The sequence below is a fragment of the Labrus mixtus genome, chromosome 12 (genome assembly GCF_963584025.1).
Source record: "Labrus mixtus chromosome 12, fLabMix1.1, whole genome shotgun sequence".
Taxonomy (NCBI): Eukaryota; Metazoa; Chordata; class Actinopteri; order Labriformes; family Labridae; genus Labrus; species Labrus mixtus.
The window spans coordinates 23,543,334-23,569,741 of record NC_083623.1 but is presented as its reverse complement, the minus strand read 5'-3'; the positions used below and the strand labels follow the sequence as shown (position 1 = coordinate 23,569,741).

Sequence of the window (26,408 nt, the reverse complement as noted above, 5' to 3'; positions counted from 1 at the left end):
TTCCTTCGCATCAATCCTTCAAAGTAAAATCACGTGCTTTTGTTTTTTAATTCAAAATAGATATCCCAATATGATTAACCTGACAAGAATGTCAGTGCTAGACAATGCTCACTTTGACCTTTTTTAAACAAACTTTAAGAACAAACAATAGAATACCTGTAAAATCATATTTTTGACAAGCTACTTTTTTAAAAGTGCAATATATCTTCTGTAAATATTTCTATGTATACATTATCCCTCTTCTCCTACTCAAAGTTGTTTGTTGATGATGGATGCCAGTTTGTCTGTGCACTTTAAGGTAAAGCATTTTTAATTTTGTTGTACAATTGAATGACAATAAAGGCTTTCTTTTCTAATAATTTACTTATATTTTAGTATACTAATAATAAAGGGGTATTTGTTGATTATTCTATACATTTTCTTTATGTTCATTTGATATTTTCTTTTGCTAAAGTATTTTGTAGTTTGTTTTGTATTTAGACACCTGAAGTTGTGTGTTATGTGATATCTGTAGGCAGGTAGAGGACCAGCATGCACCTGGGTGGACCTATTGTTTATTTCCAGTGCATGAGAGGCAGCAGGAGCCAAGATTTTCTGTTCCTTTGTTTGCTTTTTGGAAAATAAACCATCAGAAACAAAGAACTCAACCTTAGCAATAACATAGGACTTGGTTTGCCTGCATACACGACGTCCCCAAAAATAGACGCTACAGATAAGGCAGTAATTGAGAGATACATGTATTATGGATCATTTATATAATTTGTGAATCTGAAAACTATACTTAGTATATATATATATATGTATATATTTATTTTAAATGAAGTGATGCAGAACAGTACAGGGTGAGTGAGAGACATTACAAGAGCAATACTATGTGGGGACAGTGTTAACATTTAAAACGGCAAAAACAAGACAGAACAGAACTGAGCAGGAACTAATGACATATTGAAACATTGTATGTTGGAGGGCTGTGTGTGCAGTGTTTGTTTATAATGTTTTATATACGAACAAGAAAGCAATTGTAAAATTATATATCAGCATATTTTCTATTATTGCTATTTATTATGATAGTTAGAGTCAATAGGTTGTATCACTTTTGGAGGTATTCTAAACTTTTAGATACCATCTAATCAACCTTTAGATAAGATCACATCCTAAAATTCAAAACATTTATAGGAAATATTAAGGGGGGGGGGGGTCTCGATATTATTCCTGAATATTTTTGAGTGAGTGAGATGTGAGTGAGGAATGTGTAATCAACTCTTCACTAAAAGTAGCTTCTGTAATTCAGAGCAGCATTACAAACCGGATTACTGACCTATGTACAATAAATAAAGATTTTAACATCAAGAACAAAGTGAATTCACTTGAAAACATTACACTGCCATTGAGCTACCGTTTCAAATATATAGGTATGTTAAAATAACAGTCAAAGAGTTTATTAAGAGATTTTTTTTATTTAAACTTAAAAGACAAACAGAAGGTTGGAATAAAGGAATTAGAGAAAAAGTAAAAGCTTGAAACATTAGAGATACATTTAAAGTTATTGCACGTTGTGTGAAACTCTTCACTGGGTCTTGCACATGTCCTCCTGCTTTGGAGACTGAGGCCACCACTCGTCCTTTCTGTCTGCAGACGCTCCCGCACCTGAAACACAACACATCACGTGTTCCAAAACGATAACATCATTGTTATTTTAACGATCGGTAGTATCAAAAAGTATCAAAGCTTCAAATAATTAAAGGTCACATATTACGGAAAACACACTTTACCATGTTTGTCAAACTTTAATACGTGTCCCTAGTCTGTCTACACCCCCCAGTAATTAGAAAAGTCCATCCTCTCCGTCTTTTGCCTGCTCCACTTTTCAGAAAATGTGTGCTCAAACAGGTTGTTTGGAGATTTTCCCTTCATGACATCACAAAGGGCAGTAGCCCCTCCCCCAGGTGGGTGACACTCCCACAGCTAGGTGTTTGTTCTGCCCTCTGAGTCTGCCTTCTCACCGTAAACAATAGGACATGGAGCGTGAAAGCTTAAGCCACCCAAGCCCTTCCAGAGAGGGGCGTGGTCAGACACAGCTCATTAACATATTTAAAGGTACAGACACAGAAACAGCCTGTTCTGAGCAGGGCTGAAATAGAAGAGTTTATAGACATGATCAAATACAGGATCAGAGTGGATTTAGAACAAGAAACTTCACACACATGTTTTGAGGAGCTCTGAGACTTACTTAAACTGGTTGAAAAAGAGAATAATATGTGACCTTTAAGATCTTAGACACATTTTTTACCAAAAGCTGCTGTGAGTAAAAGAGAGAGCACTGTCGATATTGTACAGATAAGATTGGCAACATTTGGGTATAGAAACATTGCCAACTTGTAGAATTAAGACAGTGTACAGGAGTTAGTCTGCAATTTTTGGTCATCGAAAAATGTATATTGAAATAGGTCCAGAGAACGTCTATTTTTGTTGTCATGGTATAAAAACAGGCATGGATGTCATCTGTTTTTTTTTACAAGTATTAAATATAAGTGTAAAATTCTGGTATTATGGAAACCCTCATCCTGATTCAGGTTTTAAGCCTGTGTCCGACTGGTAGAGTCCCATCACCCCATGCTTCTGTTAGCACACCCTCAGTGAAACAGAAGTTACAACAGTTACCCTTCTCTTCAGCTGGTGAATCAGGAACATCGGACACCTCTGGTAAAACAAACAGCTCAGGTCTTTATAGCGTCAGGATTATCAGACCCACAACAGTACAGGAGGGGAACTTCAGGGGGAGCTTACCTGGAACAGTTCCCAGGCTGGAGTTATCAAAGAACTGTTTGGGACAGGTCCTGGACAGCAGCTCGGTGCCTCCACCCACGTCAAAGAACCGGCTCTTAGGGGAGTCGAGCAGAGGGACATTTGGAGAGTCCAGCTGTTTCATGGGAGACTCCAAAGGCTTCCTGGGAGTGATCAGAAACTTCTTGGGTGAGCTGTAGAAGGTGGAGGAGTCGGCTGTGACGGGGAGGCCTCTTTTGGTGGGGGTGCAGGGGGGTGAGGGCTTGTCTGCGTCGGTTCTGTTCTTGGCCTTCAGTTTGATGGCTCTGCTCTTCCACTTGCCGATCTCGGCCTGCTGGGCGGACACCAGGCTGAAGGGACAGAGGGACGGATAAGATGTGAGATTAAACAAATAACACCACCCGTCGGCGCTGTTTCACCCTCAGACGGCTGCACCTCACCTCTCCAGCTCGGTTATTTTCATCTGCAGCTGCTTGACCTCCTCTTCCAGTTTGGTCTTCTCCTGCAGGATGCTGGTCTTGATGACGACTCCTCTGGGGTTTGTGAGTCTGGCATGAAGGTCCTCCCCCTGCAGGACTGAATTCAACAAGCCTAAATTAGTGATAGTCTCCTCTTTAAATGAGTAACAAATACTTACAAGAACTAGAAATGCTGGATTGATTTCACAGCCACTCCACTTGTCCTCCTCTCCCTTAAATACACTTTTTATTTACAGTTGTTATAAACAGCTCTGACGCTTCATCAGTAGCTGCACATACAACTGTGTAACCTGAGGTTAGTGAAAGTCTGAATTGATCGTAACAAACAAAAAAACACTTAATTTAGCCAAGCAATGCTTAGATGGCTACTCTTGGATGAATTAGCGCCAATTTAGCAGAGAAAGAAAAAGTATATATTTGGATTTAGAAGAGACATTTTGCAAACAGTTCTGAAACTGTTGCCTGTCCGTCTTTTTGGCTCGTCATCTTCAGATACTACACTCTGTTTATTCAAGGAAAAAAATAACACCTTTCTCCAGAACAGTAACACAGACACACACTGTGAACTCACACGACTCCTCTCCCTGCTGCTGGGATTTCCTCAAAGTCTCCTTCAGCTTCCTCAGAGACTCTTCTTTCTCCTTCAGCAGCGTGGTCATCCTCTGGATCCTGATGACAACAGACAATCAGAGAAGGAAAAGAATAAATCCAGACATGTTTTTCTGATTTAGAAGGTATCAAGACAGCTGAAAAAGGGTTTCTTAACATTTTTATAATCAAATGAAGTTCCATGTTTGAAACAATCAAAATGCTCTTACTCTTGTTGGTGCTTATCAGACGCTGAACTCAACTCCACCTCCATTTTGAATAATTTAGTCTGGAGTTTTTCCAGCTCAGCAGCACTGGGGTTGGCATTTCTCTGAAACACAAAGACACAAATATCAGCTTACAAAGTTATTTTGAACAACAACAATAAACACCACACAAGACCAGAATACAGTGAGGTTGTGGTTTTCCATACAACGCCTTTAAATCAACACAATGTCAGGCACTTTAATGATCGATAGTGTTGAAAAGTATCAAATCCTTTAAGAAACTATGCTGCGAGTGAAAGAGGGAGAGCAATGTCTACATTGCACAAAAACTTTGGCAACATTTCAGTATCCACATTTAGACAGTGTGCTAGAGTTTGCTTGCAAGTTTTGTTCATTAAAAACAATAAATTACTAAATATCAGATGCACATCACTTCTATTTTTGTTGCCATTGTTTGACATCGCTAGATATTCACTAGAATCGTATCAAAGTTTAAAATTCAGATATCGTGACAACGTCCGGATAAAGTTGCTCATTGTTAATTCAAAGATGTGATCCACAGTCTGAGGATAACAGAAGCTGCTTCAGACCGACCTCCGACTCTCTCAGTTTGCTCCTCAGAGTTTGGATCATGTTCTCCTTCTCCTCCACCTGAGCACGGCTGTCCTGCAGCTCCGTCTGCAGGAGCTGTGTGGCCTCTTTGTGGTTGGACACCCTGTTGTTGGCTTTGATTTGAGCCTCCTCCAGCTGCTGTTTGTGCGCACACAGAGCCTGAAAACAGAGACGCACCTGTCACCAACAAGAAGATTCACAGTTTCTCAGCTCTGCTACACATTACATGTCACTGCTGTGCATAGGAACAGGTGAGGGAGAAATCTTTCCCTTGATAATACTACATCCGTCTCTCAATACTGAGCCTTAAACTAAGAGGTTTCAACTGAAGATGTAAATCTTTAAAACAGCTGACAGATCTAAAGTTACTCTAACAACAGCAAATGGTTTCAGGACTGATTCATATAAATCAGGTGCTGTACACGGAGTACTCTGTGCAGCAGGACAGTGGACTTAAGACTGTGTGAAATAGCAACCAGTGCCCTAAGATTTAATTTGCAAACTCTTGGGCGCATTTGAAAAAATCAGCATTTTTATTGAACATCCCAGTGAGCACTAGCCGTCAAATTGATTGTGACATTACGTGCACACCGTACACACATACTTTGATTCTTTCCTCTGTTTCCTGGAGCTGAAGACAGAGCTGCTTGTTGTCTTTCATCAGAGACAGCTCAGTCTTCAGAGGAGCGCCCTCTAGTGGCTGCAGCAGTGTCAACCTTCTGCTTCTCTCCTCTTGGAGCCGAGTGTCTGTCTGAGTCTGCAGCAGCTTCATCTCCCCGAACAGACTGTTGTGTTCATCGATGATGCCCTGCAGGAAAGAAGCAATGTCACATTTATACACTGTGGGGAAACTGGTAGCAAGGTGGTCAATTTTTTATTCTTTTTTAATACCATGTGTTTAATGATCACAGTATGGAAAAGCACTGAAGCTTTAAAATAAACCTACATCTTTTTTTATAAGACAGGTGTGTAGGAGAGGAATGAGTCCATCAAAAAGTGCAATAAACTCCTGCACATCGTCTAAATTGCACAACAACATTGCAGATACGGGAGTTGGAGTTATTACCTTCAGAGTGGTCTTCCTGCTGCGAGACAGAGCTGATCTGGTGTCCAGCTCTCGGCTCAGGAAGGAGTCCAGCTCGCGGGTGCTGGTTAGCTTCAGCTGCTCCTTGAACCTCGCCCGCTCTCTTTTCTCAGTGGACACCTCACTGGAGTACATCTTAATGTTCTCCAACAGCTTCTCCGAAACACACTCCATTTTCTGCACAAACAACAGACATCATAGAGGTAAATACCTACTCTTCTTAGGAGCTCTTTTACTAATTGTTAATTTGGTTAAGAATCTCTGAGATCCTCCAGGAAGAAACAGCTGCTTGATCTTTTTATGAGTTCAGTATGCAAGTAAGTTTTATCACAATAAGACTATAGAGGAGCAAAAACAAACCTCCATAAAGCATGTCAAATGGAAACTACAGTTTTGGACTCATCCTGAGGGGTTTTAAAACAGATGTGTTATCTGCAGGGTTTGTCCTGCATATAATATTACAGGTGGCTGCCCCCAACCCTCGTCAAAGTCTGAAAGTTGTTTTTATTAAAAACATTAGTTTTCCAAAGGCAGCACTCAGTGAATTTATCATGACTAACTAAAATCCCGCAAACTCAGCTGTACCACTGACTGATTATTCCAACAGCATTCAGGAAACAGTGCCAGTGTCCTTGTCATGCACTTAGATTACACCGATCATTTTCTTTTTGACTGTTCTGCCTTTATTAGATATGACGGCTGAAGAGAGACAGGAAATGATGGCATGAGAGAGAGAGAAAAAGAAAGAGAGAGAGAGGGATGACATGAAGCAAAGGGCAGAGATCGGATTTGAACCCACAGCCGCTGCAAAGCTGGTTACAAATTCTATTACGAAGATACACAGAAACAAGGCGCTAATGGAGATCTGTTCATGTTGTTAGCTTTTTTTTAGTAGTCCACTAAAACAGGTCAATAGAGGACACAGGTTTGGACATACTGTTATTGGCCATTGAGACAACGTTTAAGAACAGCTCACCTTCAGGTAGAGGTTCCTCTTGTCCAGCAGGTCGCTCAGTCTCTGTTCCCACATGGAGTTAAAGTCCTCGTCTTTCACAGAGAAGCTGGGGGCCTGAGCTCTGCACAGCAACACGTCCTGCAGGCGTCTCTCCTCGTAAACATCCAGATCTTTCCTCACCAGCTCCTCAAACAGAGTCCTGTAGCCCTGCGCACTCCCCTGCACGTGATCCTGAGGGGGCAGATAGCAGGGCGTTGATGTTATTACCTGATCCTTAGAGAGCTTTGATACATTTCAGATTTAAAGAAATGTTCATATTTACAATGATCTCTCCCAGAGTCTGCGCCGCCTGCAGTTCAACCTGACAAAAGGCTTCGTTGGCGGGTTTTGGCAGGGGGGTGAGCGATTCCTGCACGGTCGGGGCCAAACCCAGAGCTGTGGAGTTAAACTTGGAGCACGCCTCGATGAAGTTCTGCAACTTTCTGAACGCTTCCTGCAGAGACACGAGTTCAGCAAGATCTGAGTTGTGCTTAACTGTAACGTTTGCCTCTCAGCTGACTAAATAATTTTTTTTTAAAGTTACCTGAAGCTGATCAGCAGAGTCCTGCAGCTGTGATTCTGCACTCTCTTTGACTCCTCTGCTGCTCTGATCCAAACAGCTCAGCTGCCCTTTGAGGGCGGAGATGGTTTCGTTCGCTTCAGTGAGCAGCTGAAAGACAAGCGAGCAAAACCATCATCACTAAATCTTCTGAAAACTGAGGAGTGAGGCCGATAACTCAAGAGTGATGACAAAAAAAGAATAAGGCCTATCTTGTTACATTGTGACTTTTACTTTCTGACTCTGACATTTAATGATTTTGAACGTACCTTCTGTTGCAGTTCGGCCTCCCTCTCTTCTCTCTCAGCCTCCTGCCTGCTCAGCTGCTCCTGCAGGGACGAGATCTGAAAGGGGAAGAGACTATTAGTAACATGGAAACAAAGTTAAGCCCAAAAGCATTCTGTATCTAGAAACGCAGGTACCATCTCCATCCTGTCCTCCATGGTCTGTGTGAGCTGCTGCTTCTCCTGCCTCACAGCCTCCAGAGTCTCCTGCAGCTGATCTCTGTCCTCGCTGAGCGACGTCACTCTGTGCTGCAGCTTCTCCATCTCCTCACTGTGAGTCTGAGAGTCGGCTGTCCTCTTACACAGCAGAGCGTCTCTCTCTGATACAACGCTCTGCAGCTGCTCACTTACAGTCTTTATCTGTGGGGTACAAAAAGATCATTTTTTAATCTCTAAATAGTTTAAACTACATATAAACTGTACCATGTGTAAGACACAATGTATGAAGCCTAACCCGATGTACTTTTTTAAGCAGCATCTTTCAGGAAATTGTGGTTGACCTCAGAGTTTTCTAACTGCAGGGATCAGGGTCTAGATTCTAGGGCCCCATTAATAAATGTCAGATAAGTAGGGCTGGAAGGAGTCTGATGAGATGTCTTGCTACAAGATCTCTCAATATGTAAAACACTACAATATTTCTTCAGGTTGAAAACCAACTTGGGATATCAGTACATAGATGAAGGCAGCAGCCATCATGACGGCCTCTGATGTTGAACTAGAAATTACAATCAAAGATGCCCCCCCCCCCCACTAAACCGTTCGAGTGTTCATCAAAATCCACAACATGCAGTTTGTGTGCAGCTCTGCAGCTCTTTTAGTTCCATCTGTCTTCACTTTGTGGAGTTTGTACCCGTACTAGCTACAGTACATTAGTCGAGCTCTCAGCCTGCAGTGAAAGTTTTGAATTACTGACAGCTCCCTAGTCGCGCTGCCCGACTCTGCCTGTCACTCATTGACTTTAATATAGGAGTCTTTCGATCTAAAGAGCACTCAAGGTTATTAACAGAACAATATACCAACGTTTGATTCAATGAATGATTATGATGTTGTGACGGAGAAAAAATGTTAAAACAGTCACGCAGCCAGCCTGCTCGTGTCACTATCTTCATCAGCAGAACTTGCATCAGCTTGCAATACAAAATGAACGGGGATGAATTTTCAATCGCTTTCGGTCGCTTTTAGTGATAAAATAAAGATAACTGTAGAAAGAAGTGTTAAGCTATTGTTTGTCAGGTGTTTTTTGATAAATTTTTAATCAGGATCAAATGATTTATAGTCATGAGTATTTGGTAGCAGGTTGGCTTTGTTCCAGGATGACAAATATTGATTGAAAGACTTTCTATTGTTACTGTTGATCTCTTTAAAATTTGCCTTTTGAGAGGTCGGCTGACTTTTTCGACTGCTCTTTGCAGGCCTAAAGAGTGAAAACGGGACATTTTAGAAGTAAATCTATCTGAAAGACACAAACCTCCTCCTGCAGTGTCTCCATCTTGTCCTCCATGGTCTGTGCAAGCTGCTGCTTCTCCTGCCTCACAGCCTCCAGAGTCACCTGCAGCTGATCTCTGTCCTCGCTGAGAGACGTCACTCTGTGCTGCAGCTTCTCCATGTCCTCCGAGGAGCTCAGACAGCTCGTCTCCAACTCTGTCATCACAGCGTCCCTCTCTGAGTGAGCAACCGTGAGCTTCTCTGACAGAGTCTTCACCTGTTTGTCTCTCTCTGCGGAAACACTCTGCAGCTCCTCTGTTAGTGTCCTCACCTGAGAAGAGAGGATCAGTCAGAGGAAAACTCCTTCTCTGGAAGCTAGTTGTTTTTTTTTTTTATAACAAACTGACACTCACCTGTTGATCTAGAGCGTCATCCTTCTCCTGAATCTCTCTCTCCAGGTTGCCGTTGACTCGTTTTTGTTCCTGCAGCTTCTCTTGGACTGATTCTAGGAGCTCTTGAGATGTTGAAGCCTAAAAGTCAAATGTCAGCTTTTGTCAGACAAATACTCAAACACACAACATTTAGGAGTTTAGAACAATAATCTGAACTAAATAAATTTAGTAATTTCTCTTAGGTTTCAGCTCAGATTGACTCCGTGATGACAATTGTTTTTTTCCGCACCGTGTTGATGTTCTGCTGCAGATCGTCTTCCAGCTGTTTCTTCTGCTCCATCAGAGTCTGCAGAGTCATGTTCAGCTGGGCTACCTGTAGAAGAAAATATGGATTAATTCTAACTTTCTGTCATCAATGGGAAACAGACAACATGCACCTGTAATGTGTAACATAAGAGCTGGAAAGGTGGAACAGCTCTGCATGTCTGAGTGTGTACGTTTGTTGTGCCCCTTTATTATGAAATGCAATCTGAAACTGCAGAGGAAAGTGGCACAAAGGTGTTTAACTCTAACTCTATATTTAAACAACTACCGGTGCATTGTATCTTTTTTTTTTTCTTCTTTCAAAGCAGATGCAAAACAATTAACTATTTTTTCTTTCACAAATCTAGTCGTTTTAAAATAACTATTGTTCTATTATCTGAGGTAAATGACAGGCACAAACCTCCTCCTGCAGGGTCTCCATCTCCTCCCTGAGCTGCTGCTTCTCCTGCCTCACAGCCTCCAGAGTCTCCTGCAGCTGATATCTATCCTCGCTGAGAGACGTCACTCTGTGCTGCAGCTTCTCCATCTCCTCACTGTGAGGCTGAGAGTCGGCCGTCCGCTCACGCAGCAGAGCGTCTCTCTCTGATTCAACGCTCTGCAGCTGCTCGGTCACACTCTGAACCTGAAGGAAAGAAAGGGCGTTGTAAACATTGTGAGTTACATGATCTATTAAGGAAGCAACAGCAGGTTTATTTTGTGTGACCTGTTTAATAAATTGATCAAAGTGTGTCAAACCTTGTTTTGGAGCTGCTGTATCTGCAGCGTTGCCTCTCCATCGTTCCTCTCGCTTTGTTTGCTCTCCAGCTCCGTCTTCTCCTTCCTCATCACGTTGATCTCTTCCTGCAGGACTCTGATCTTCTCCTGGGAAACTCTCAGCTCCTCCTGGTTCTCGATCATCTGGAAGAAATCACCAATTTTTTTTTTTTTTTTTTTTTTAAAACAAGAGCTGCAAACAAACAGTACATTCACTTATCTGTGAAATGCTTTTTAAGCAAAGAATAGTCAGTGATTGAAAAACTATTATCTTAACTCACCAATTCTACATTTTCCTGGAGGTCAGACTTCAGCTGGCTCACCTCCTGCTTGGCCCTCGACAGATGTTCCTCCAGCTGTTGGATCTGAATCACAGACAGCGACAGTTTTAGTCTCATTCTCTCATGAGGAAAAAGAGGATCGTCACAGAGACAATATAAGTGGTATCCTAAATCGTGAAGTTGAAAAGTAAAAGATGCAGATGAGGGGTGAAAATTTGCTAAAGGAGAAGATGTGATTGATGTGATCTGACCTGCAGGAGTTGTTGAGCCTCCTGTTCTTCTCTCAGTGATCGAGGCTCAGAGTTGAGCTGCTGCTGCTGTAACTCACTCTGCAGCTAAACACAGAGAGAGAGAGAGAGAGAGAGAGAGAGAGGAACACAAAAATTAGATCTCTGCAAGATTGTATCTACTCTCTTGTGTGATCACAGTCAGCATGCATTTGTTGACAAGCAGAGGGGTGTTGTTAGAAACCAAAGAAGACTGCCAAGGCGCAGTAATATTGCTAGATGACGTACAAACATGACTCTGCCCGATCTACAGCCTGATGTTGAGACAAGTTTTTGGTGTAGATGGATTTATTTATTTGTATCAAACCTGACACATAAGTTGGGTTAAATGACTTTCTGCACCCAGTTGAGCTGCTAAGCATGAGGCAACGATGACACTGATAATGATACAGCATAACGTTACGTCTCAATCTGTTCTGAATAATATCTGCAGGGATGTACACTCTGCTTCCTGCTCGCTCACTCCCTCTCTGCCATTCTCTTCTTAGCTTCATCTGTCACCGTCCTCGTTTTCTTTTAGCCTCAGCCGTTGTATCAAACAGAACAGAGATGGGCTAACTGGCTAGTGCCGTAAAGCCGTACACACTTCTGGCTAGAGAAATGCAGCCTGCTGCCAAACTAACATAGTTCTATAAGCAGGCAGCAGGAGCGATCTAATGGATGTGTGAAAGACGACATTTCCCCTGTTAAAAGTTGTTTAGCTTCGTGATTCCTCTTAAGGAAGAAAAGTAACATTGTTGCTTTGTATGTGCAGTGTTTGTAAACACTTGCCTAGTGTCAGCATTAACATACCATCTCCATTCTTTCCTCCATCTCCTCCCTGAGCTGCTCTCTGTCCTCGCTGAGAGACGTCAATCTGTGCTTCAGCTCCTTCATCTCCTCCGAGGAGTGAAGACAGCTCGTCTCCTTCTCCGACATCACGGCGTCCCTCTCCGCTCGAGCAACCGTGAGCTGCTCTGACAGAGTCTTCGTCTGTGGGTGAAAGATTTTTTCAAACAGCACTCATGAGATGTTTGTAATGAAGGATGTGTTAAATAACAGTTTTTTTTTATTAAATTAGAACTCACCTGTTGCTCTAAGTCGGATTCCTTCTGCTCACAGAGTTTCATCAGATCTGAGTTATTTTGTTTCTCCTGCTGGAGCTCGTCTTCCAGAGAACGCAGACGACACTCAGCCTCTGACACCTGATAATGAGAGAGCATCAAACAGATATAGTTCTCATGAAAAGGGACACTTACTTATACGTCTTTAGTGAGATATGTAATGAGAAACAGACCTGTTGTTCTAGTTGAGCTCGTCCCTCACGGCTCAAACTTTCCAGGTCGTTGTTTCTTTGATTCTGCTCCTGAAGCTGCTGTTGAAGTGACTCTAAACGACTCTGTGTCTCTGCAGCCTGAAAGTTCAGACAAAAAGTTGCAGATTATCCACTGATCTATTATGAATGTATCAATATGAGAGGTAGAATACAGAGAAGTTGGTGAGCAAAGTCTGTTTGGCATCAAAAACCAAATTTCTCTCACCGTCTCCACATTTCTCTGCAGCTCTTCTTCCAGGCGACTCTTCTCCTCGCTGACGGTCTGAAGTGCAGCCTGAAGTTGTTCTGTCTGTGGGGGGGGGGGTGTGACCACTTTAATTTGACACAACTCATATATTTTCTTCTTTTCATGTATGATAGATAAAGTATGTAAAATGTCATGAGAATTGTAGCATGTTAACAATAGTTACATTGCTAAAAAAATAACATCCCAAACTAGAAAAAGATAAAAAAGAGAGAATAAAGGAGGGCGGGGGTCACTTATGGTGATATAGATCCTGTGCTTTATGTTTCTGCTTATAGCTATTGAGAGGGAAGAGTTGCAAGCCTGTCAAAATAACCTCATAAAAAGGTCCCAGAAGGGTCCTCAAAAAACATCATCATGGGGCTCAGATGGCCTAGCGGCTAGGTCACGCCCAATGTACATAGGCTATAGCCGCTCAAGCGGACGGCCCGGATTCAAGTCAGACCTGTGGCTCCTTTTACCGCATATCATTCCCCCACTCCCTCTCTCTTGCTTGTTTCCTACTCTGTCCACTGTCCAATCCAAAAGCCCCCATTATACATCCTAAAAGACCGTCATCATGTCTGAAAGCTGTGATGCATGCAGATGTGTGATGTTGATCGTCGTCAGGATGGATGAACGTTTCCTACCTCTTGCTGAAGTTGTGTCACTCTCTCATCGTGTGTCTGCAGGTCTGAGCTCAGTGTTTGTGGCTGGTTTAACTCGCTATGAGCTAATGCGACCTGTGAAAGAGAAACCATCCGTTTATTATTTGTTTCTTTCAATGCCGACAAAAAATGACATATAGACATGAACATTTAGAAGAACCAGTGTCAACATACCATCTCCATTCTTTCCTCCATCTCCTCCCTGAGCTGCTTCTTCTCCTGCCTCACAGCCTCCAGAGTCTCCTGCAGCTGATCTCTGTCCTCGCTGAGAGACGTCACTCTGTGCTGCAGCTTCTCCATCTCCTCCCTGAGCTGCTGCTTCTCCATCTCCTCCGAGGAGCTCTGACAGCTCGTCTCCTTCTCTGACAGCAGAGTTTCTCTCTCTGACACAACACTCTGCAGCTGCTCTGTTAGTGTTTTCATCTGTTGGGTAAAAATAATCATTCTTAATCTAAACTTCGTATATACTTGTTAGGATTTATCTCATGTGTGCAGCCCTGTAAGGAGGCTATTAAAGCAGCCTTTTTAGCTCAAATGTTCCTTAAGGCACCGTTAAACTTCAACACAGATCTGCAGCTTTTATCTTTCCCACAAATGGAAACAGCTGCTGACAACAGACTGAATATGGACTTGTTACGTTTGTGGGAAAGTGTAAATCTTTAACTTTCAAAATGGTAATAATGTCCCTCATATGTCATTGGAAAACTGATCTAAAAGTGCCTTTTAAAGAATGCAACTGTATTGATGTAACCTCCAGAGAGGTTGGATGACACTTAACTTTATGACTTAATATTTCTACTATAATAATTCTGGTATTGGGATGACCCTTGAAGAAAAGCTCTCTGACAGACACAAACCTCCTCCTGCAGGGTCTCCATCCTGCCCTCACTCTCCTCCCTGAGCTGCTGCTTCTCCTGCCTCAGAGTATCCAGAGTGTCCTGCAGCTGATCTCTGTCCTCGCTGAGAGACGTCACTCTGTGCTGCAGCTTCTCCATCTCCTCAGTCTGAGAGTCGGCCGTCCGCTCACACAGCAGAGCGTCTCTCTCTGACACAACACTCTGCAGCTGCTCTGTTAGTGTTTTCATCTGTTGGGTAAAAATAATCATTCTTAATCTAAACTTCGTATATACTTGTTAGGATTTATCTCATGTGTGCAGCCCTGTAAGGAGGCTATTAAAGCAGCCTTTTTAGCTCAAATGTTCCTTAAGGCACCGTTAAACTTCAACACAGATCTGCAGCTTTTATCTTTCCCACAAATGGAAACAGCTGCTGACAACAGACTGAATATGGACTTGTTACGTTTGTGGGAAAGTGTAAATCTTTAACTTTCAAAATGGTAATAATGTCCCTCATATGTCATTGGAAAACTGATCTAAAAGTGCCTTTTAAAGAATGCAACTGTATTGATGTAACCTCCAGAGAGGTTGGATGACACTTAACTTTATGACTTAATATTTCTACTATAATAATTCTGGTATTGGGATGACCCTTGAAGAAAAGCTCTCTGACAGACACAAACCTCCTCCTGCAGGGTCTCCATCCTGCCCTCACTCTCCTCCCTGAGCTGCTGCTTCTCCTGCCTCAGAGTATCCAGAGTGTCCTGCAGCTGATCTCTGTCCTCGCTGAGAGACGTCACTCTGTGCTGCAGCTTCTCCATCTCCTCAGTCTGAGAGTCGGCCGTCCGCTCACACAGCAGAGCGTCTCTCTCTGATTCAACGCTCTGCAGCTGCTCTGATAGTGTCATCATCTGTGGAAATGTAAACACTTCTAGTGAGACATTTCTTGACTTTGGGCTGCTTTGGACTTCTACTTGTGTTGCCCTCTTTGAACCAGATATCAATATTGTTCGATTTTTACAAGAATAGTATCGAAGTTTAATAAATCTGGTTTCGTGAAAATTCTAGTAAATATGTGGTTTTCCTCTTTATCCTCAGAATCTCTTACTCGTGTTTGCAGCTCCTCCAGCTGTGCACTGGTGTCAGACGGATCAGGCCCGTCCTGTTTGGATGTTCGTGCAGACTGCAGCTGTTTAATCATCTCCTTCTGCTCATTGTTTCTCTCCAGAGCCGTCCTCAGCTCGTCCTGATTCTCTATCATCTGTTTAGCCAAGAAAGGATTACAATTTGACCAATGACGTGCGGGGAAATAAAAGCATTTTAAAAGTGTTGACAGAGCAGTGAGATATTAACTCACCAGCTCCACGTTTTCCTGCAGGTCCATCCTGAGCTGATCTCTCTCGGCGGTGAGCGTGGAGACAGCAGACAGCAGCTTCTCAGTCTCCTCTGAAGACATCTGAGCTGCGGACGGCAGAGTCTCTTTCTCCGCTCGCATGCGCTCGAGCTCCTCTGACAGACTCTGCATCTGTTGAGAAAGATTTTCAAACAACAGTCGAGCAGTTTCAACACTGAAAGGGGAAAAAAGACGTCATGGATAAAGAAACTGCTTCACATATATTCAACTCACCTGTTCCCTTAAATCAGACTCCTTCTGCTCGTACAGTTTCTCCAGATCTGACCTCTGCTCCTGGAGCTCGTTTTGAAGCGACTGAAGAAGAAGTTGCGTCTCTGCAGCCTGAAAATGACGTAACACATTGAGTAGGAAGGCTTACTAAAGTTAAAGACAACATAAATTAACAGATAAAACCAGACATGTTGTAATTTGGTCAAAAGCAGCGTCTCACCATGTCCACATGTTTCTGCAGGTCGGCCTTGAGCTGGTCTCTCTCTGCAGCCACAGTGAAGAGCTTGTTCTCCGTCTCTGCTGAAGGCTGAGCTCCAGCACACACTGAGGTGTCTGTCTCTGCTCGGACAACCCGGAGCTCTTCAGTCAGCTGGTTCAGCTGCAACAGTACAAATAAACTTGTTTACACCTACTATTTAAATTATTCACATATCCATCATATTTAACACAAGAAAACACAGAAAAAAGAAGACACAGTAAGAGATGTCACAGAAATGCAGCTATAAGGAGATTACAGTACTTGTTCTTGGAGTTCTTTGCTGATCTCCTCTTCGGTCGTCTTGGAAACTTCACTGTCAGCGAGCTTCTCCTCCAAATCCTTCACCAGCTGCTGCATGTCATTCAGTTTCTCTGTCAGCGATTCTCTCAGCTCTTCACTCTCCGTCAGCTACAAAAGAAATATAACCATGATTTAACCTGAAGTCCTTTACTACAAACAACCAACCTATGCTGAAGACTACAATCATTTACTTACACTAATGTACGTTGATCAAATTTAGATCAGAAACATTGAAATGTCGGTTGTGCATTTTTTAATTTGACCTTCCTTTGTACTGTCTGTACTAACTTTACTACAGATCGGATCAGGCGGCAGTGTCATTTTTAGTTTTCCTCAGCTCACCTTTGAGAGTTCCTCCTGGACGGCAGAGTTGAGCTGACTCTTCTCGGCCTCGGAGTTCTCCAGGGTTTGACGCAGAGACTCCACCTGCTCCTCTCTCAGCGCTGCATCGCTCAGCTCTGCTCGGACCGTCAGGATCTCCTCCTGGCTCATCTGCAGGGCGTCTCTGAGCTGCAGAGCCTCCTCCTGACTCTGAGCCTGAGCCGAGATCAGACTGTCCCTGTGAGTCTGAGCGGCACACAGCTCCTCCGTCAGCTCACACACCTGATGAGAACAGACAGAACGACACCACATGATTGGATCTCATGTCTGTGATAAGATCTGCAATATAAGGATGTTCGGAGGGCTGACCTGCTGCATCAGATTGTCCACTTGGTCTTGAAGAGTCTGTATTGAAGCGAGCTCGTCCAGCTGAGCTCTGAGGGCTTCCTCCGCCTCATGAGACGCCGCCAGCTCTTTGTTCAGGCCGGCCACGGTTCTCTCCAGCTCCACGCTGTCAATCAGATCTACAGACAGAGAACATCCCACATCTGATTCTGCACACTTTAGAGTCCTTTAACCAAAACCCAACCATCAGAAAGGCCTCTCAGGAACCAGATACCAGCACTAGAACTCACTTTTTGGGACTTTTCCATCCAGCAGCGTGGTGAGCTTTGTGTTCTCGTCAAACACGACGTTCAGTTCTTTCTGCAGATCGCTCTGCATCTGTCTGTAGCGAGACTTCTCCTTCTCCAGCTGAAAGCGCAGGCTGTTCACCTCAGCCTCCATGTTCTCATGGTTTGTGGTCAGAGTCACCTGGAGAGGAGCGCAGGACAAGATGCATTAAATAAAGATACAAATATGTGTCTTTTTAGGACTAAATAGAAGATTCTGGACAGAAGTCAAACGAGGTGATCTGATGAAGTTTAGGAAATAAGTCTGTGTGAACACAAACAGAGCCAGAATGAAAAAAGGTTAGTCCTAAACAAAGTCAAGGTGTTGATCTTAGAAATGTCTGACACTGATACACTGAAGGGGAAAAACAGCAGAGCATCATGTGGAAACAAACTAAAATAAATTCAAAAGTTTTTTAAATTATATTCTAGAGATTTAACGATGATACCAGAATTTTAAACCTTTAGTAAATAAAAAAAAAAAACAATAGGGAAACCAGCTGTGTAGGTCTGTGCATTTTTCACTGGTCTCGCAATTCAATCCGATTACAATTATCCTGTCAACGACTCGATTTCATTTCGATATCTCAGTGCATCACGATGGGTTGCATCCTTAGTTTTCTAATATAAAAGCACATGGCTACTTTATCAACAATGAAGACAAGCAGTCAGATAAATATAAATTCCTTTTTTTAGGAAAGGAAAGTGCTTTTAATGGATAATTTCTTGTTTGTAATGAACTCCTGCACACTAACTAAATTGTACAAATATGTTGTCAAAGTTTTGGCCATGAAGTTTTGAAAAGTGACCCTTTTTATTTCCTCAGTTTTGGATTTTTATATTGAAAATATGTTCATTCTTCATCTTTAAGAGTCGCCAAAACAAGAGGAACATCAAACATGTATTTGATCAGATTTAAAGTGAAGAGGTTGTTCATTGGTAACAGCGCCCCCCTCTCTCTCGTCATCGATATATCATTAAGTAGAAGTTTTATGCTTGATAGAATGATAGTTTACAGAATTGATTTTGTGTTTTGACTCCACTCACATTGGATTCCTCCAGAGCGATGTTCTCGCTGCGCAGGTGAGCCCACTCCTTCTTCGTGTCTCTGCTGAGCCCCTCGGCGTCGTCCAGAGAGCGCCGAAGTTTCGCCACCTCCTGCACCAAATCCTTACCGCTCTGCAGGGGAGCGGCAAAAATGTTCAATACAGTGATACTTTCAATGCTTGTTTTAAAATAATACAATCTCAGTTATTACTATGATTGTTGGTGTAATCATGCAGAAACGTACAGAAGATTAAAAAACAAACAAATAACTTTAGTCATATTCTTAACCGAGCGCTGCCATGAGCAACATTTGGATCAAACACAGTCCACTATAGCCTTGTTGCAGTTGTAAACACAATCTGCCTCGTTCCGATAAAGCACTCCGTATAATGACAGATTAAAGGCTTTTGTTCACTGAAGCTTGCAGAGCAAAAAACAGCATCAGTGGACACATGCCGTTAAAATGTTTAAGAGGAAAAAGAAAGAAATCTCACGTACCATACTTTGGAGTTCCTCTACAAAGTCACTTTTCTTCTTCAGCTCCTCAGACAAAACGTCTAGTTTGTTCTAGGACAGCAGACACGTAAAGAATATTTAACAAACAGCTTCTCACATCTGATTTGTTACAATACATGAAGGTACAAGGATTTGAATGACAACCTTTTGTTTCTACTGAAGATGTCAAAACCAAGATATGAGAGTAGATATTACTGTGGGTCATATGTGTCTATTCTATGTTAATGTTTGTTATCATTAGATTGTTCTGCCTCGCTGCGATTGAGGCTGTTTGTGAGGTTGCACGTGTCTCTGAATGCGGAAGCTGACACGCCCCCTTCACTCCCGACAGGGGGGTCCGGCAGGCTTGATAAATAACAGCATCAGGATGAATTCTGAGACGTTTTGTGACCTCACTCGTCATAAAATCATAGTTATGTCATATATCCTAATCACGATTATTTTTGATTGATTTTAAGTTCACGATTATTCATTGATTTTTACAACACAGATAAATGTAATCACATGTGTTTAACCTTAACACTCAAACTTGTCTGTTTATGGATCATCATCGGGAGTAAGGAAAGAAAGAGAGGGTCACTTTTTATGCCAGTTTCCCCTCGGCCGGTCATAACAGGTTTGAGTGCAAACAGTTGAAACTGAACTGTACTTTGTGGTTTTCAGGTCCTGCAATGAACCGCAGGAGGACCCTGTCAGCGAGTCATCTCACCTGCAGCTCCTGACTCTGCACTTCAGAGGCTTGGACCGCCTCCTTCAAGCTGGAGATTTCATTTTGCAGCTCGTTCTGTAAGAGCACAAAGAAAACACAAAGTCAAAAATAACTCAACTGTATATGGATTGGGCGTTGTATCAGCGAGATGGAATCTGAAAATGATCAACAAGTTTACCTCTTGCTCCTTCCTGAACTCCTCCTCCAGACTCTTGAACTCGTCCGTCTCTCGTCTCTCCTCCAGCTCCTTCCACATAGCAGCTTTCTCAGTCTCCAGACTCTCGGTCTGCTCGATGAACATCCCCAGCTCCTGCTTCAGGTAGTCCAGCTCTGTAGCCATCACGTCCTGCAGACATACAAGTTCATCCAATCAAACGGCTACAAGCATCACTTGAAATAATTAACCTAATGGAGACAATCAGGGTTTTAACATTAACAGCGTTTTAACCTAAGGGAAGCTGATGGCTTTTTTAACTTCATCCAATTGCATCAAAACGACGTACAGCATGGTCGATCTACTCAGTCTAATAATCCCACAGGCAAAATGTGCAAATTGTTTTTTTTATTTTTTTTACATAGAATATTGATGTACTTTTTTGTAATAAATTCAGAATTGTGAATTTGAATGTGTTTACTGAGAATTCCCATGTTGCAATGACAATAAAACTGATTTTTTGCAGGTTTACAGTGTCCTCAGTGTTGTGATATAAGCCAGAGTCACATCAATCCTTTAAGGATTACCTTCTCGGTTGCCAGGTGTTCACACAGCTGGACGGTCTCTGCAAACTCCCGTCTCATCTGGAAAACAAAATGTGAGCATTAGTCTTGAAACAGCAAGCACAACTAAAAACGTGAACTGTATCTAAAAGGTTGTAGTCTGAAACAAACTCAGCTCACCTGGTCATCAGAGTCACTCGAAGTGTGGCTCTGCTCCTCCAGGTCAGCCACTCTCACCTCCAGCATCTCCACCTTCTCCAGAGCCTCCAGCTTCTGCTGGTTCTCCGCCTGCAACTTCTGCTCCAACTCCGACACCCTGCCATCTGATGTCTCCACCTCCGTCATGGCTTCCCCTTTCTGCTGGTTCTCCGTCTGCAGCTGCTGCTCCAGCTCCGACACTTTGTCATCTAATGTCTCCACCTTCATCATGGCTTCCCCTTTCTGCTGGTTCTCCGTCTGCAGTTGCTGCTCCAGCTCAGACACTTTGTCGTCTAATGTCTCCACCTTCATCATGGCTTCCCCTTTCTGCTGGTTTTCCATCTGCAGCTGCTGCTCCAGCTCCGACACTTTGTCATCTAATGTCTCCACCTTCATCATGGCTTCCTCTTTCTGCTGAATCTCCATCTCCAGCTGCATCTCTAGGTGAGACACTTTGCTCGAAAGCTCCCGCATCCGGTCCGGAGATACAAAGTCTTTGGGACTAGAAAAAAGATGAAATACACAGATTAATGATATGTTTGAATACAGAACATTAAAAGCTAAAGAGAGACATTCACCTGTCTCCAAAGCTCCGAACAGTCACAGAGCTCTGATTGAGCTCCATGTCTTCTGGAAGATCCTCAGGAATCCCCCAATGAAAATCCTCGTCGTCTGTGAAAATATATTCATTCCATTATCTATTTGATAGTGCAGCTTCTTCATGTATTCAACTCATTTTAATGTGTAAGCTCCTCTGTACCTCCCGCCATCTCACTCAGGTAGGAGCGCTCTGCTTTCCTCTTCCCGGAAAAAGGTTCTGCAAAGCTGAGCTCAGACATTCCTCCTTCAAACGCAGACGGATGAGCGAGTCGGAGCATCTTTCCTCCCCACGTGACTCTGCGTTTAGGCCTCTTAAAAAAAAAAAAAAAAAAGGACACAAATCATTTTAACCATTCTAATGAAGACAAAGATATACAATATCTCCAGCTTTATTCTTCTTCATGTTTACCTTTGGAGCAGAGATCTGATTGGAGCTGGTGACGAGCAGCTGGGTCAGGTTTCTGATCCGGTCCTCTTGTTCTCTCTGGAGCTGATCTTTCTCTTGGAGCAGCTGGGAGAGAAAGTCCTTCTCTGTGGCTGTGGTCTGTGTGACCGAAGAAACCTGCAGAGGGGGAGGTGTCACGCATACGTTAGTGGGAGGAAGAGCAGCCTGCCTTGTTCAGTGACGCGTCAAAAAATGAGCAAAAACAGAAGAATCAGACTTGCCTCGTTAAGCCGGCGCTTCAGGTCTACGATTTCGTTGCGGTACCTTTTGAGCAAAGCACCGTCATCGGAGACCTCCGTCACATGAGGGTCATTCTTCATCTTCTTTGCAGTGCTGGCAAACTGGTACAAAAATGAACATCATCTACTTTAGTTTCTCATGTTTTCATCTCTCAGCAAGGTGGCACCACCATCTGTTACCGACTTCCTTTCCTTTTTTAAACCAAAGCTCTGAGACGGAGAGAAGCGGTGTTCTGTTCAAACTCACAGGTCTACAAATACTGACGCTACTCAAGTTGTTTCATCTTCCCATAAATACACATAAACTATGTTTATGTCTGTCCGTTTGTCCTAAATTCAAAGCCTTTTACAAAGTGCACTTAATTTTTTGCAGATTTTGATCTTGCAAAAATGAACTGGAGAAAGGAGAAAGACTCACAAATGAATATTCAAACACGATAATAGAATACAAAAATGTTGGTGTAGAGGCAAGCGAAGGTGTGGGAGGCAGAAATCTGATTATTCCTCCCACCTGCAGCGTGCTGAGGGTCTCCTCCAGAGTGACGGGAGTTATGGTGCAGATGATGACCGTTTTGGCGTTTCCACCCAACGAGTTCTGCAGGATGCGGGTCAGCTTACTGTCTCTGTAGTTTGTGAATCCCCTGAAGAAAGAGAACGACACTGAGCACCCTAAAGTAATGATCAACACGCTTTTTGTGCCAATCGTTTACTTAGACTCTAAAATACATAAAAATTTTTTTAAAAGACCCAGACTGAAAAACATCCAGACTTCCTGAAAATAAATGTGAAAGTTTTTCCATCCTTTGCTTTTCACTTACTTCTGGCTTTCATCAGTCAGTTTCTTGATCACCTGGCCGAGTGTGAACAGGCTGCGGTTGATGTTGCAGCCTTCTTTAAAGCGTGCACCTAAGACGTCAGAAAAGATTATTACTAAAACTCTGTATACTGCATTTAGTCGATGCTTGACACGGTCTGAACTCCAGAGACTTTAAACTGTCCGTGGCTTCACACCAGCTTACCTTCAGCTCCTGTTTGACTCGCTCGTTCAGATCCAGCCAGATCTACCAAATTCTACAAGATGAAGCAGCACATAAATTAAGACACCAAATGAATAACGACAACACAAACAGCAACACGCACGCAAAGATGAAGAGAAAATCAGCTCACCAAATGAGACACAATAATGGCTCCGTCAGCGTTTTCACCAGACGCAGGGTCGCTCCTTTCTCTGCTTTCCAGGATCTAAAAGAAAGAATAAATCATCAGAGATCCAGATTTTTCCCAGAATCCTCCATGTTCTCGAGTGCTGTGAAGTTACAAACCATTCTGAAAATGGTGTGTGAGCGGCTGCTGCGCTGGTTCATCTTCGTCTTTCCGTAGTGACGGTTCTCTGCAGAGGTAAAGCGGGAACAAATTGAGCTGAATGTGCAATGTCTGGATTAACTGTTTTTCAGTTTCTGTGTGTGGACTATTTAAAAAATCCCATATTCTCCTCATTGTCAGTCAGGGAAACCTATAGAGCAGCTTTGCATGATTTGTATCTCAAAAAACGTCTTTTTTTTTTATTATCTAAAACTGGCGTCAGTAAAAACCATCATTCCAGCCTCAGGTGTTCTGAGGATGCTCCACAGTTCCCTCAGCGAGCTTTTTAAAGTACGGTTTTAGTGGTAGTTACACAAAATGTTTTACTCTTTCTAACAGCATGTAAACAAGCCGAGTGTGGAGGTAACTGTTAAATAAACTCTGATCTTACTTTCTCCTTTCCTGATCCAGGACAGAGCTTGTGAAGGATTCGTTACCAGTTCTTCAGTCAGATCGGCCACGTAGATGTTTTTCTGCATAGAGCGAAGGAAGAAATATACAGATAAAAAAAACAGCAAAGTACATCTTTTCAGGGTTTCTGGCTATCAGTGGAGCTACACTTTGAGTCTTTTACTTTATACATGACAGCTTTATTTGTAAATAAGAAGTGTGAGAAATTCTTGGTTCTAGTTCGTCTTGCATAATGCGATGGACTGACTTGGATCAGCCAAAACATGCTGAACTTTGACGTACGTTGATTGTCTCTCTGACTTCCAGAGGTTTCCTCTTCCAGCTGTCCACCAGCAGATCCGACACAGTTTCGTTGTAGATCTCCATGTAAGAAACTCGCAGCAGGAACTCCTTCTTTGGAAACTTTGGGGGAAAAAGAGAAAACGCATCTGTTAGAATTAACATCCTCACTCATGTCTTAAAAATGTCTGATAATATTCAATGCCATGGATTATAAAACGATACGATCTCTTTTGTAATAATCGATGGTATCAGAAAGTTCAGAAGCTTTAAAAAGCTTCAGATCTTCAGTCATATTTTTAACCAAAAGCCGCTGAGAGCTAAAGAGACAGTCCCGTCTAATTATCACAAATACTTGTACATTTGTGTTGAGACACAAAAAACAATTATTTTGAAAATGAAAAACAAGAAACTACCTCGGGCCTGGGTGCCTAAGACATCTATATGTTGCATTTTTGTTGCTGTGGTGTTTAAACTTGATTGACATTCTTTGATTTTTTTATACTTTAATTGTATCTTTGCTAAATAATGTTATCAGGACAACCCTAATCTTCACAAAACCACAGACTGCAGCTTGTTTCAAACATGTGATTCTTACATTTTTAATGGTTTGAAAGACATCTTCCACAGCCAGAGGGATCACACCAGGAGTGCCGTTACTCCCCATCATGGTGAAAGTCTTTCCTGAAGACGTCTGCCCGTAAGCAAATATGGTTCCTGAAGTCGCAGAGTGGGAAAAGAGAGAATATATAAACACCATGCAGCTACAGTAAGAGAACAATAAGTAATTTACTTACTGTATACATGACATTACTTACCATTGTATCCTTCAACAGTGGAAACAACCAGAGGCTTTGCAATGTTCTGGTACAGCTGATTGGTTGTTTCTTGAGCAGTGAACACTCGGTCTGTGAACAGAGGAGGAGAGTCTTTTACTGTGACTATAATAAACAGAGAAAATTCAACTAAGTAATTCAAAGATGTCTCTTAATCCCTAAACATCATGGTGCAAAAAAATACCAAAACTGAAGCTCTTTGTGGAATTCCCATCATCGATTTGATGGATTGATTTCTTATCGGCTTTCCAAAACAGATGGGCGGGCTCTGCGCTTTCTGACGCAGCACTTTCTTCCCTGAAACAAAGACACACACACAACAAAAAATACTATTATATTAAGATGAATTGGCCCCTCAGATCCATCTTGGGGCGGCAGTAGCTCAGTCTGAAGACTCCAGAATGTCCCGGGTTTATGTTCCCAGTACAGATCAACCTATGGAAAATGGTCTCGATGCTGAAGAGGTGCCAGTTGTTGCATTGCCGGACATCTCTCCATTAGTGCATGTCTCCGTACATTAAATCGTCATAGATGTTCAGTACTTGAGCTGCGGAAATTTTAAAGTCTACAAAAGCAACACGCAGACTCTGTTACATAAACTTGCAGCGTTTAAAAGATGGCGCCACCACCATACTTTGTTCCAAGTTAAATTTATTTCTGCTCGAACTGCAGTTGTTGACTATTCTGGACAATAAAAGGTTCAAATCTACATTTGTGTTAAATATTAATGTAATTAAACCCCACACTGAAAAGAAAGTGTCATCATCTATCATCAAAAGAACCATCCTTTAAAAGATGCATCCCACCAGAAAAAAAAGCAGATAAATAGTCACAAGACATGAATGTTTGAACTATTATCACCTGTCATTCAAAAATATGTATTTAACATCATCTATCATATCAAATAGGTTCATCCTATAATAGATATAATTATCCCAAAAGAGCCATCAGATGATCGAAAAGCTGTTAAGATTATCACAATACATCCCTGTTTAAATAAATGGGATCAAACATTTACCCTGTTTTGACTACATTTCTGCAATTTTAATGTGACATTCACTGAGTTTTAAGCTTGTGTATTATCTTTAACATGAATTCTGGGTGTGGTTTTTAAAGAAGCAATTTACAGGTTTCCATCAGACCCACAAAATGTTTTGTTTTTATATCCTTCATGCGTCTTTAATTAAAATCTTTCTGTGGGGAATTAATAACAAATAAAACGTCATAAAAGCCACAAAACTGCAACAATTAAAAGAACACACAATATTGTTATCGAAAATCAAACTCTAACTGAAGACCATCTGTGTCGCCTTTTGGTTTTAAAACTCATAAAAAAGTGATTCTTTGTATTTATGATATTAAAACTTTAATATTTGACGTTAACGTCACTTTACGTCTATGACTCCTCAGAGAGACCATACATCTTACAGGAAACGCAATAATACAAAATAATAACTCGGAACACACATAATGTACATTTTAAAAGATAATAGAGTCCATAATGTGAAACAATAATAAACTACATTAAGTAAATAACATCAGAAAAGCTAGCAACAAACGGTTGGCTCAAACTTACCTCTCTATTAGTGGACGGACTCGTACACACACCTTTACCGCCGACTCCTGCGTCATTTTGTCTTCTTTTATATTTAGACACTAAATATAAAACTAAAACGCACTTTTAAACATTTTCATTCGTATTAAAAATGGCTAAGTTAGAAAACGCCGCAACCGCACAACGAGTGACCTGCTTCGAAAT

At 42.1% G+C, this 26,408-nt stretch overlaps 1 protein-coding gene across 3 annotated transcripts; it reads right to left on the bottom strand.

The window, feature by feature from the left end:
• Nucleotides 1-1,437: 1,437 nt before the first annotated feature.
• On the bottom strand, nt 1,438-26,382 carry cenpe (centromere protein E). 3 transcript variants are annotated; one of them, XM_061052650.1, is made up of 58 exons: nt 26,226-26,382; nt 24,834-24,946; nt 24,632-24,721; nt 24,412-24,530; nt 23,817-23,936; nt 23,515-23,596; nt 23,084-23,151; nt 22,929-23,003; nt 22,781-22,832; nt 22,580-22,667; nt 22,273-22,402; nt 21,744-21,863; nt 21,487-21,639; nt 21,238-21,388; nt 21,056-21,149; nt 20,460-20,979; nt 20,304-20,360; nt 19,741-19,908; nt 19,563-19,637; nt 18,836-18,904; nt 18,338-18,469; nt 17,255-17,432; nt 16,989-17,143; nt 16,641-16,901; nt 16,260-16,406; nt 15,960-16,118; nt 15,743-15,850; nt 15,473-15,640; nt 15,224-15,376; nt 14,799-15,026; nt 14,137-14,364; nt 13,454-13,702; nt 13,262-13,354; nt 12,594-12,677; nt 12,350-12,466; nt 12,141-12,257; nt 11,866-12,045; nt 11,038-11,121; nt 10,787-10,870; nt 10,488-10,649; nt 10,153-10,374; nt 9,718-9,801; nt 9,450-9,566; nt 9,080-9,367; nt 7,750-7,971; nt 7,597-7,671; nt 7,313-7,438; nt 7,052-7,222; nt 6,751-6,960; nt 5,757-5,951; nt 5,295-5,498; nt 4,673-4,849; nt 4,082-4,182; nt 3,835-3,932; nt 3,225-3,360; nt 2,788-3,134; nt 2,662-2,700; nt 1,438-1,647 (listed from the first exon to the last, which is right to left on the bottom strand). In XM_061052650.1, exons 1-58 carry the CDS (start codon nt 26,279-26,281, stop codon nt 1,568-1,570), a joined length of 8,379 nt encoding a protein of 2,792 aa, XP_060908633.1. In that variant the 5' UTR covers nt 26,282-26,382; the 3' UTR covers nt 1,438-1,567. The 3 variants fall into 3 exon arrangements, with proteins under 3 accessions (XP_060908633.1, XP_060908634.1, XP_060908635.1); XM_061052651.1 differs by lacking the exon at nt 2,662-2,700 and having other exon boundaries at nt 26,226-26,381; XM_061052652.1 differs by lacking the exons at nt 11,866-12,045; nt 12,141-12,257; nt 12,350-12,466; nt 12,594-12,677; nt 13,262-13,354.
• Between the last annotated feature and the right edge of the window lie 26 nt (nt 26,383-26,408).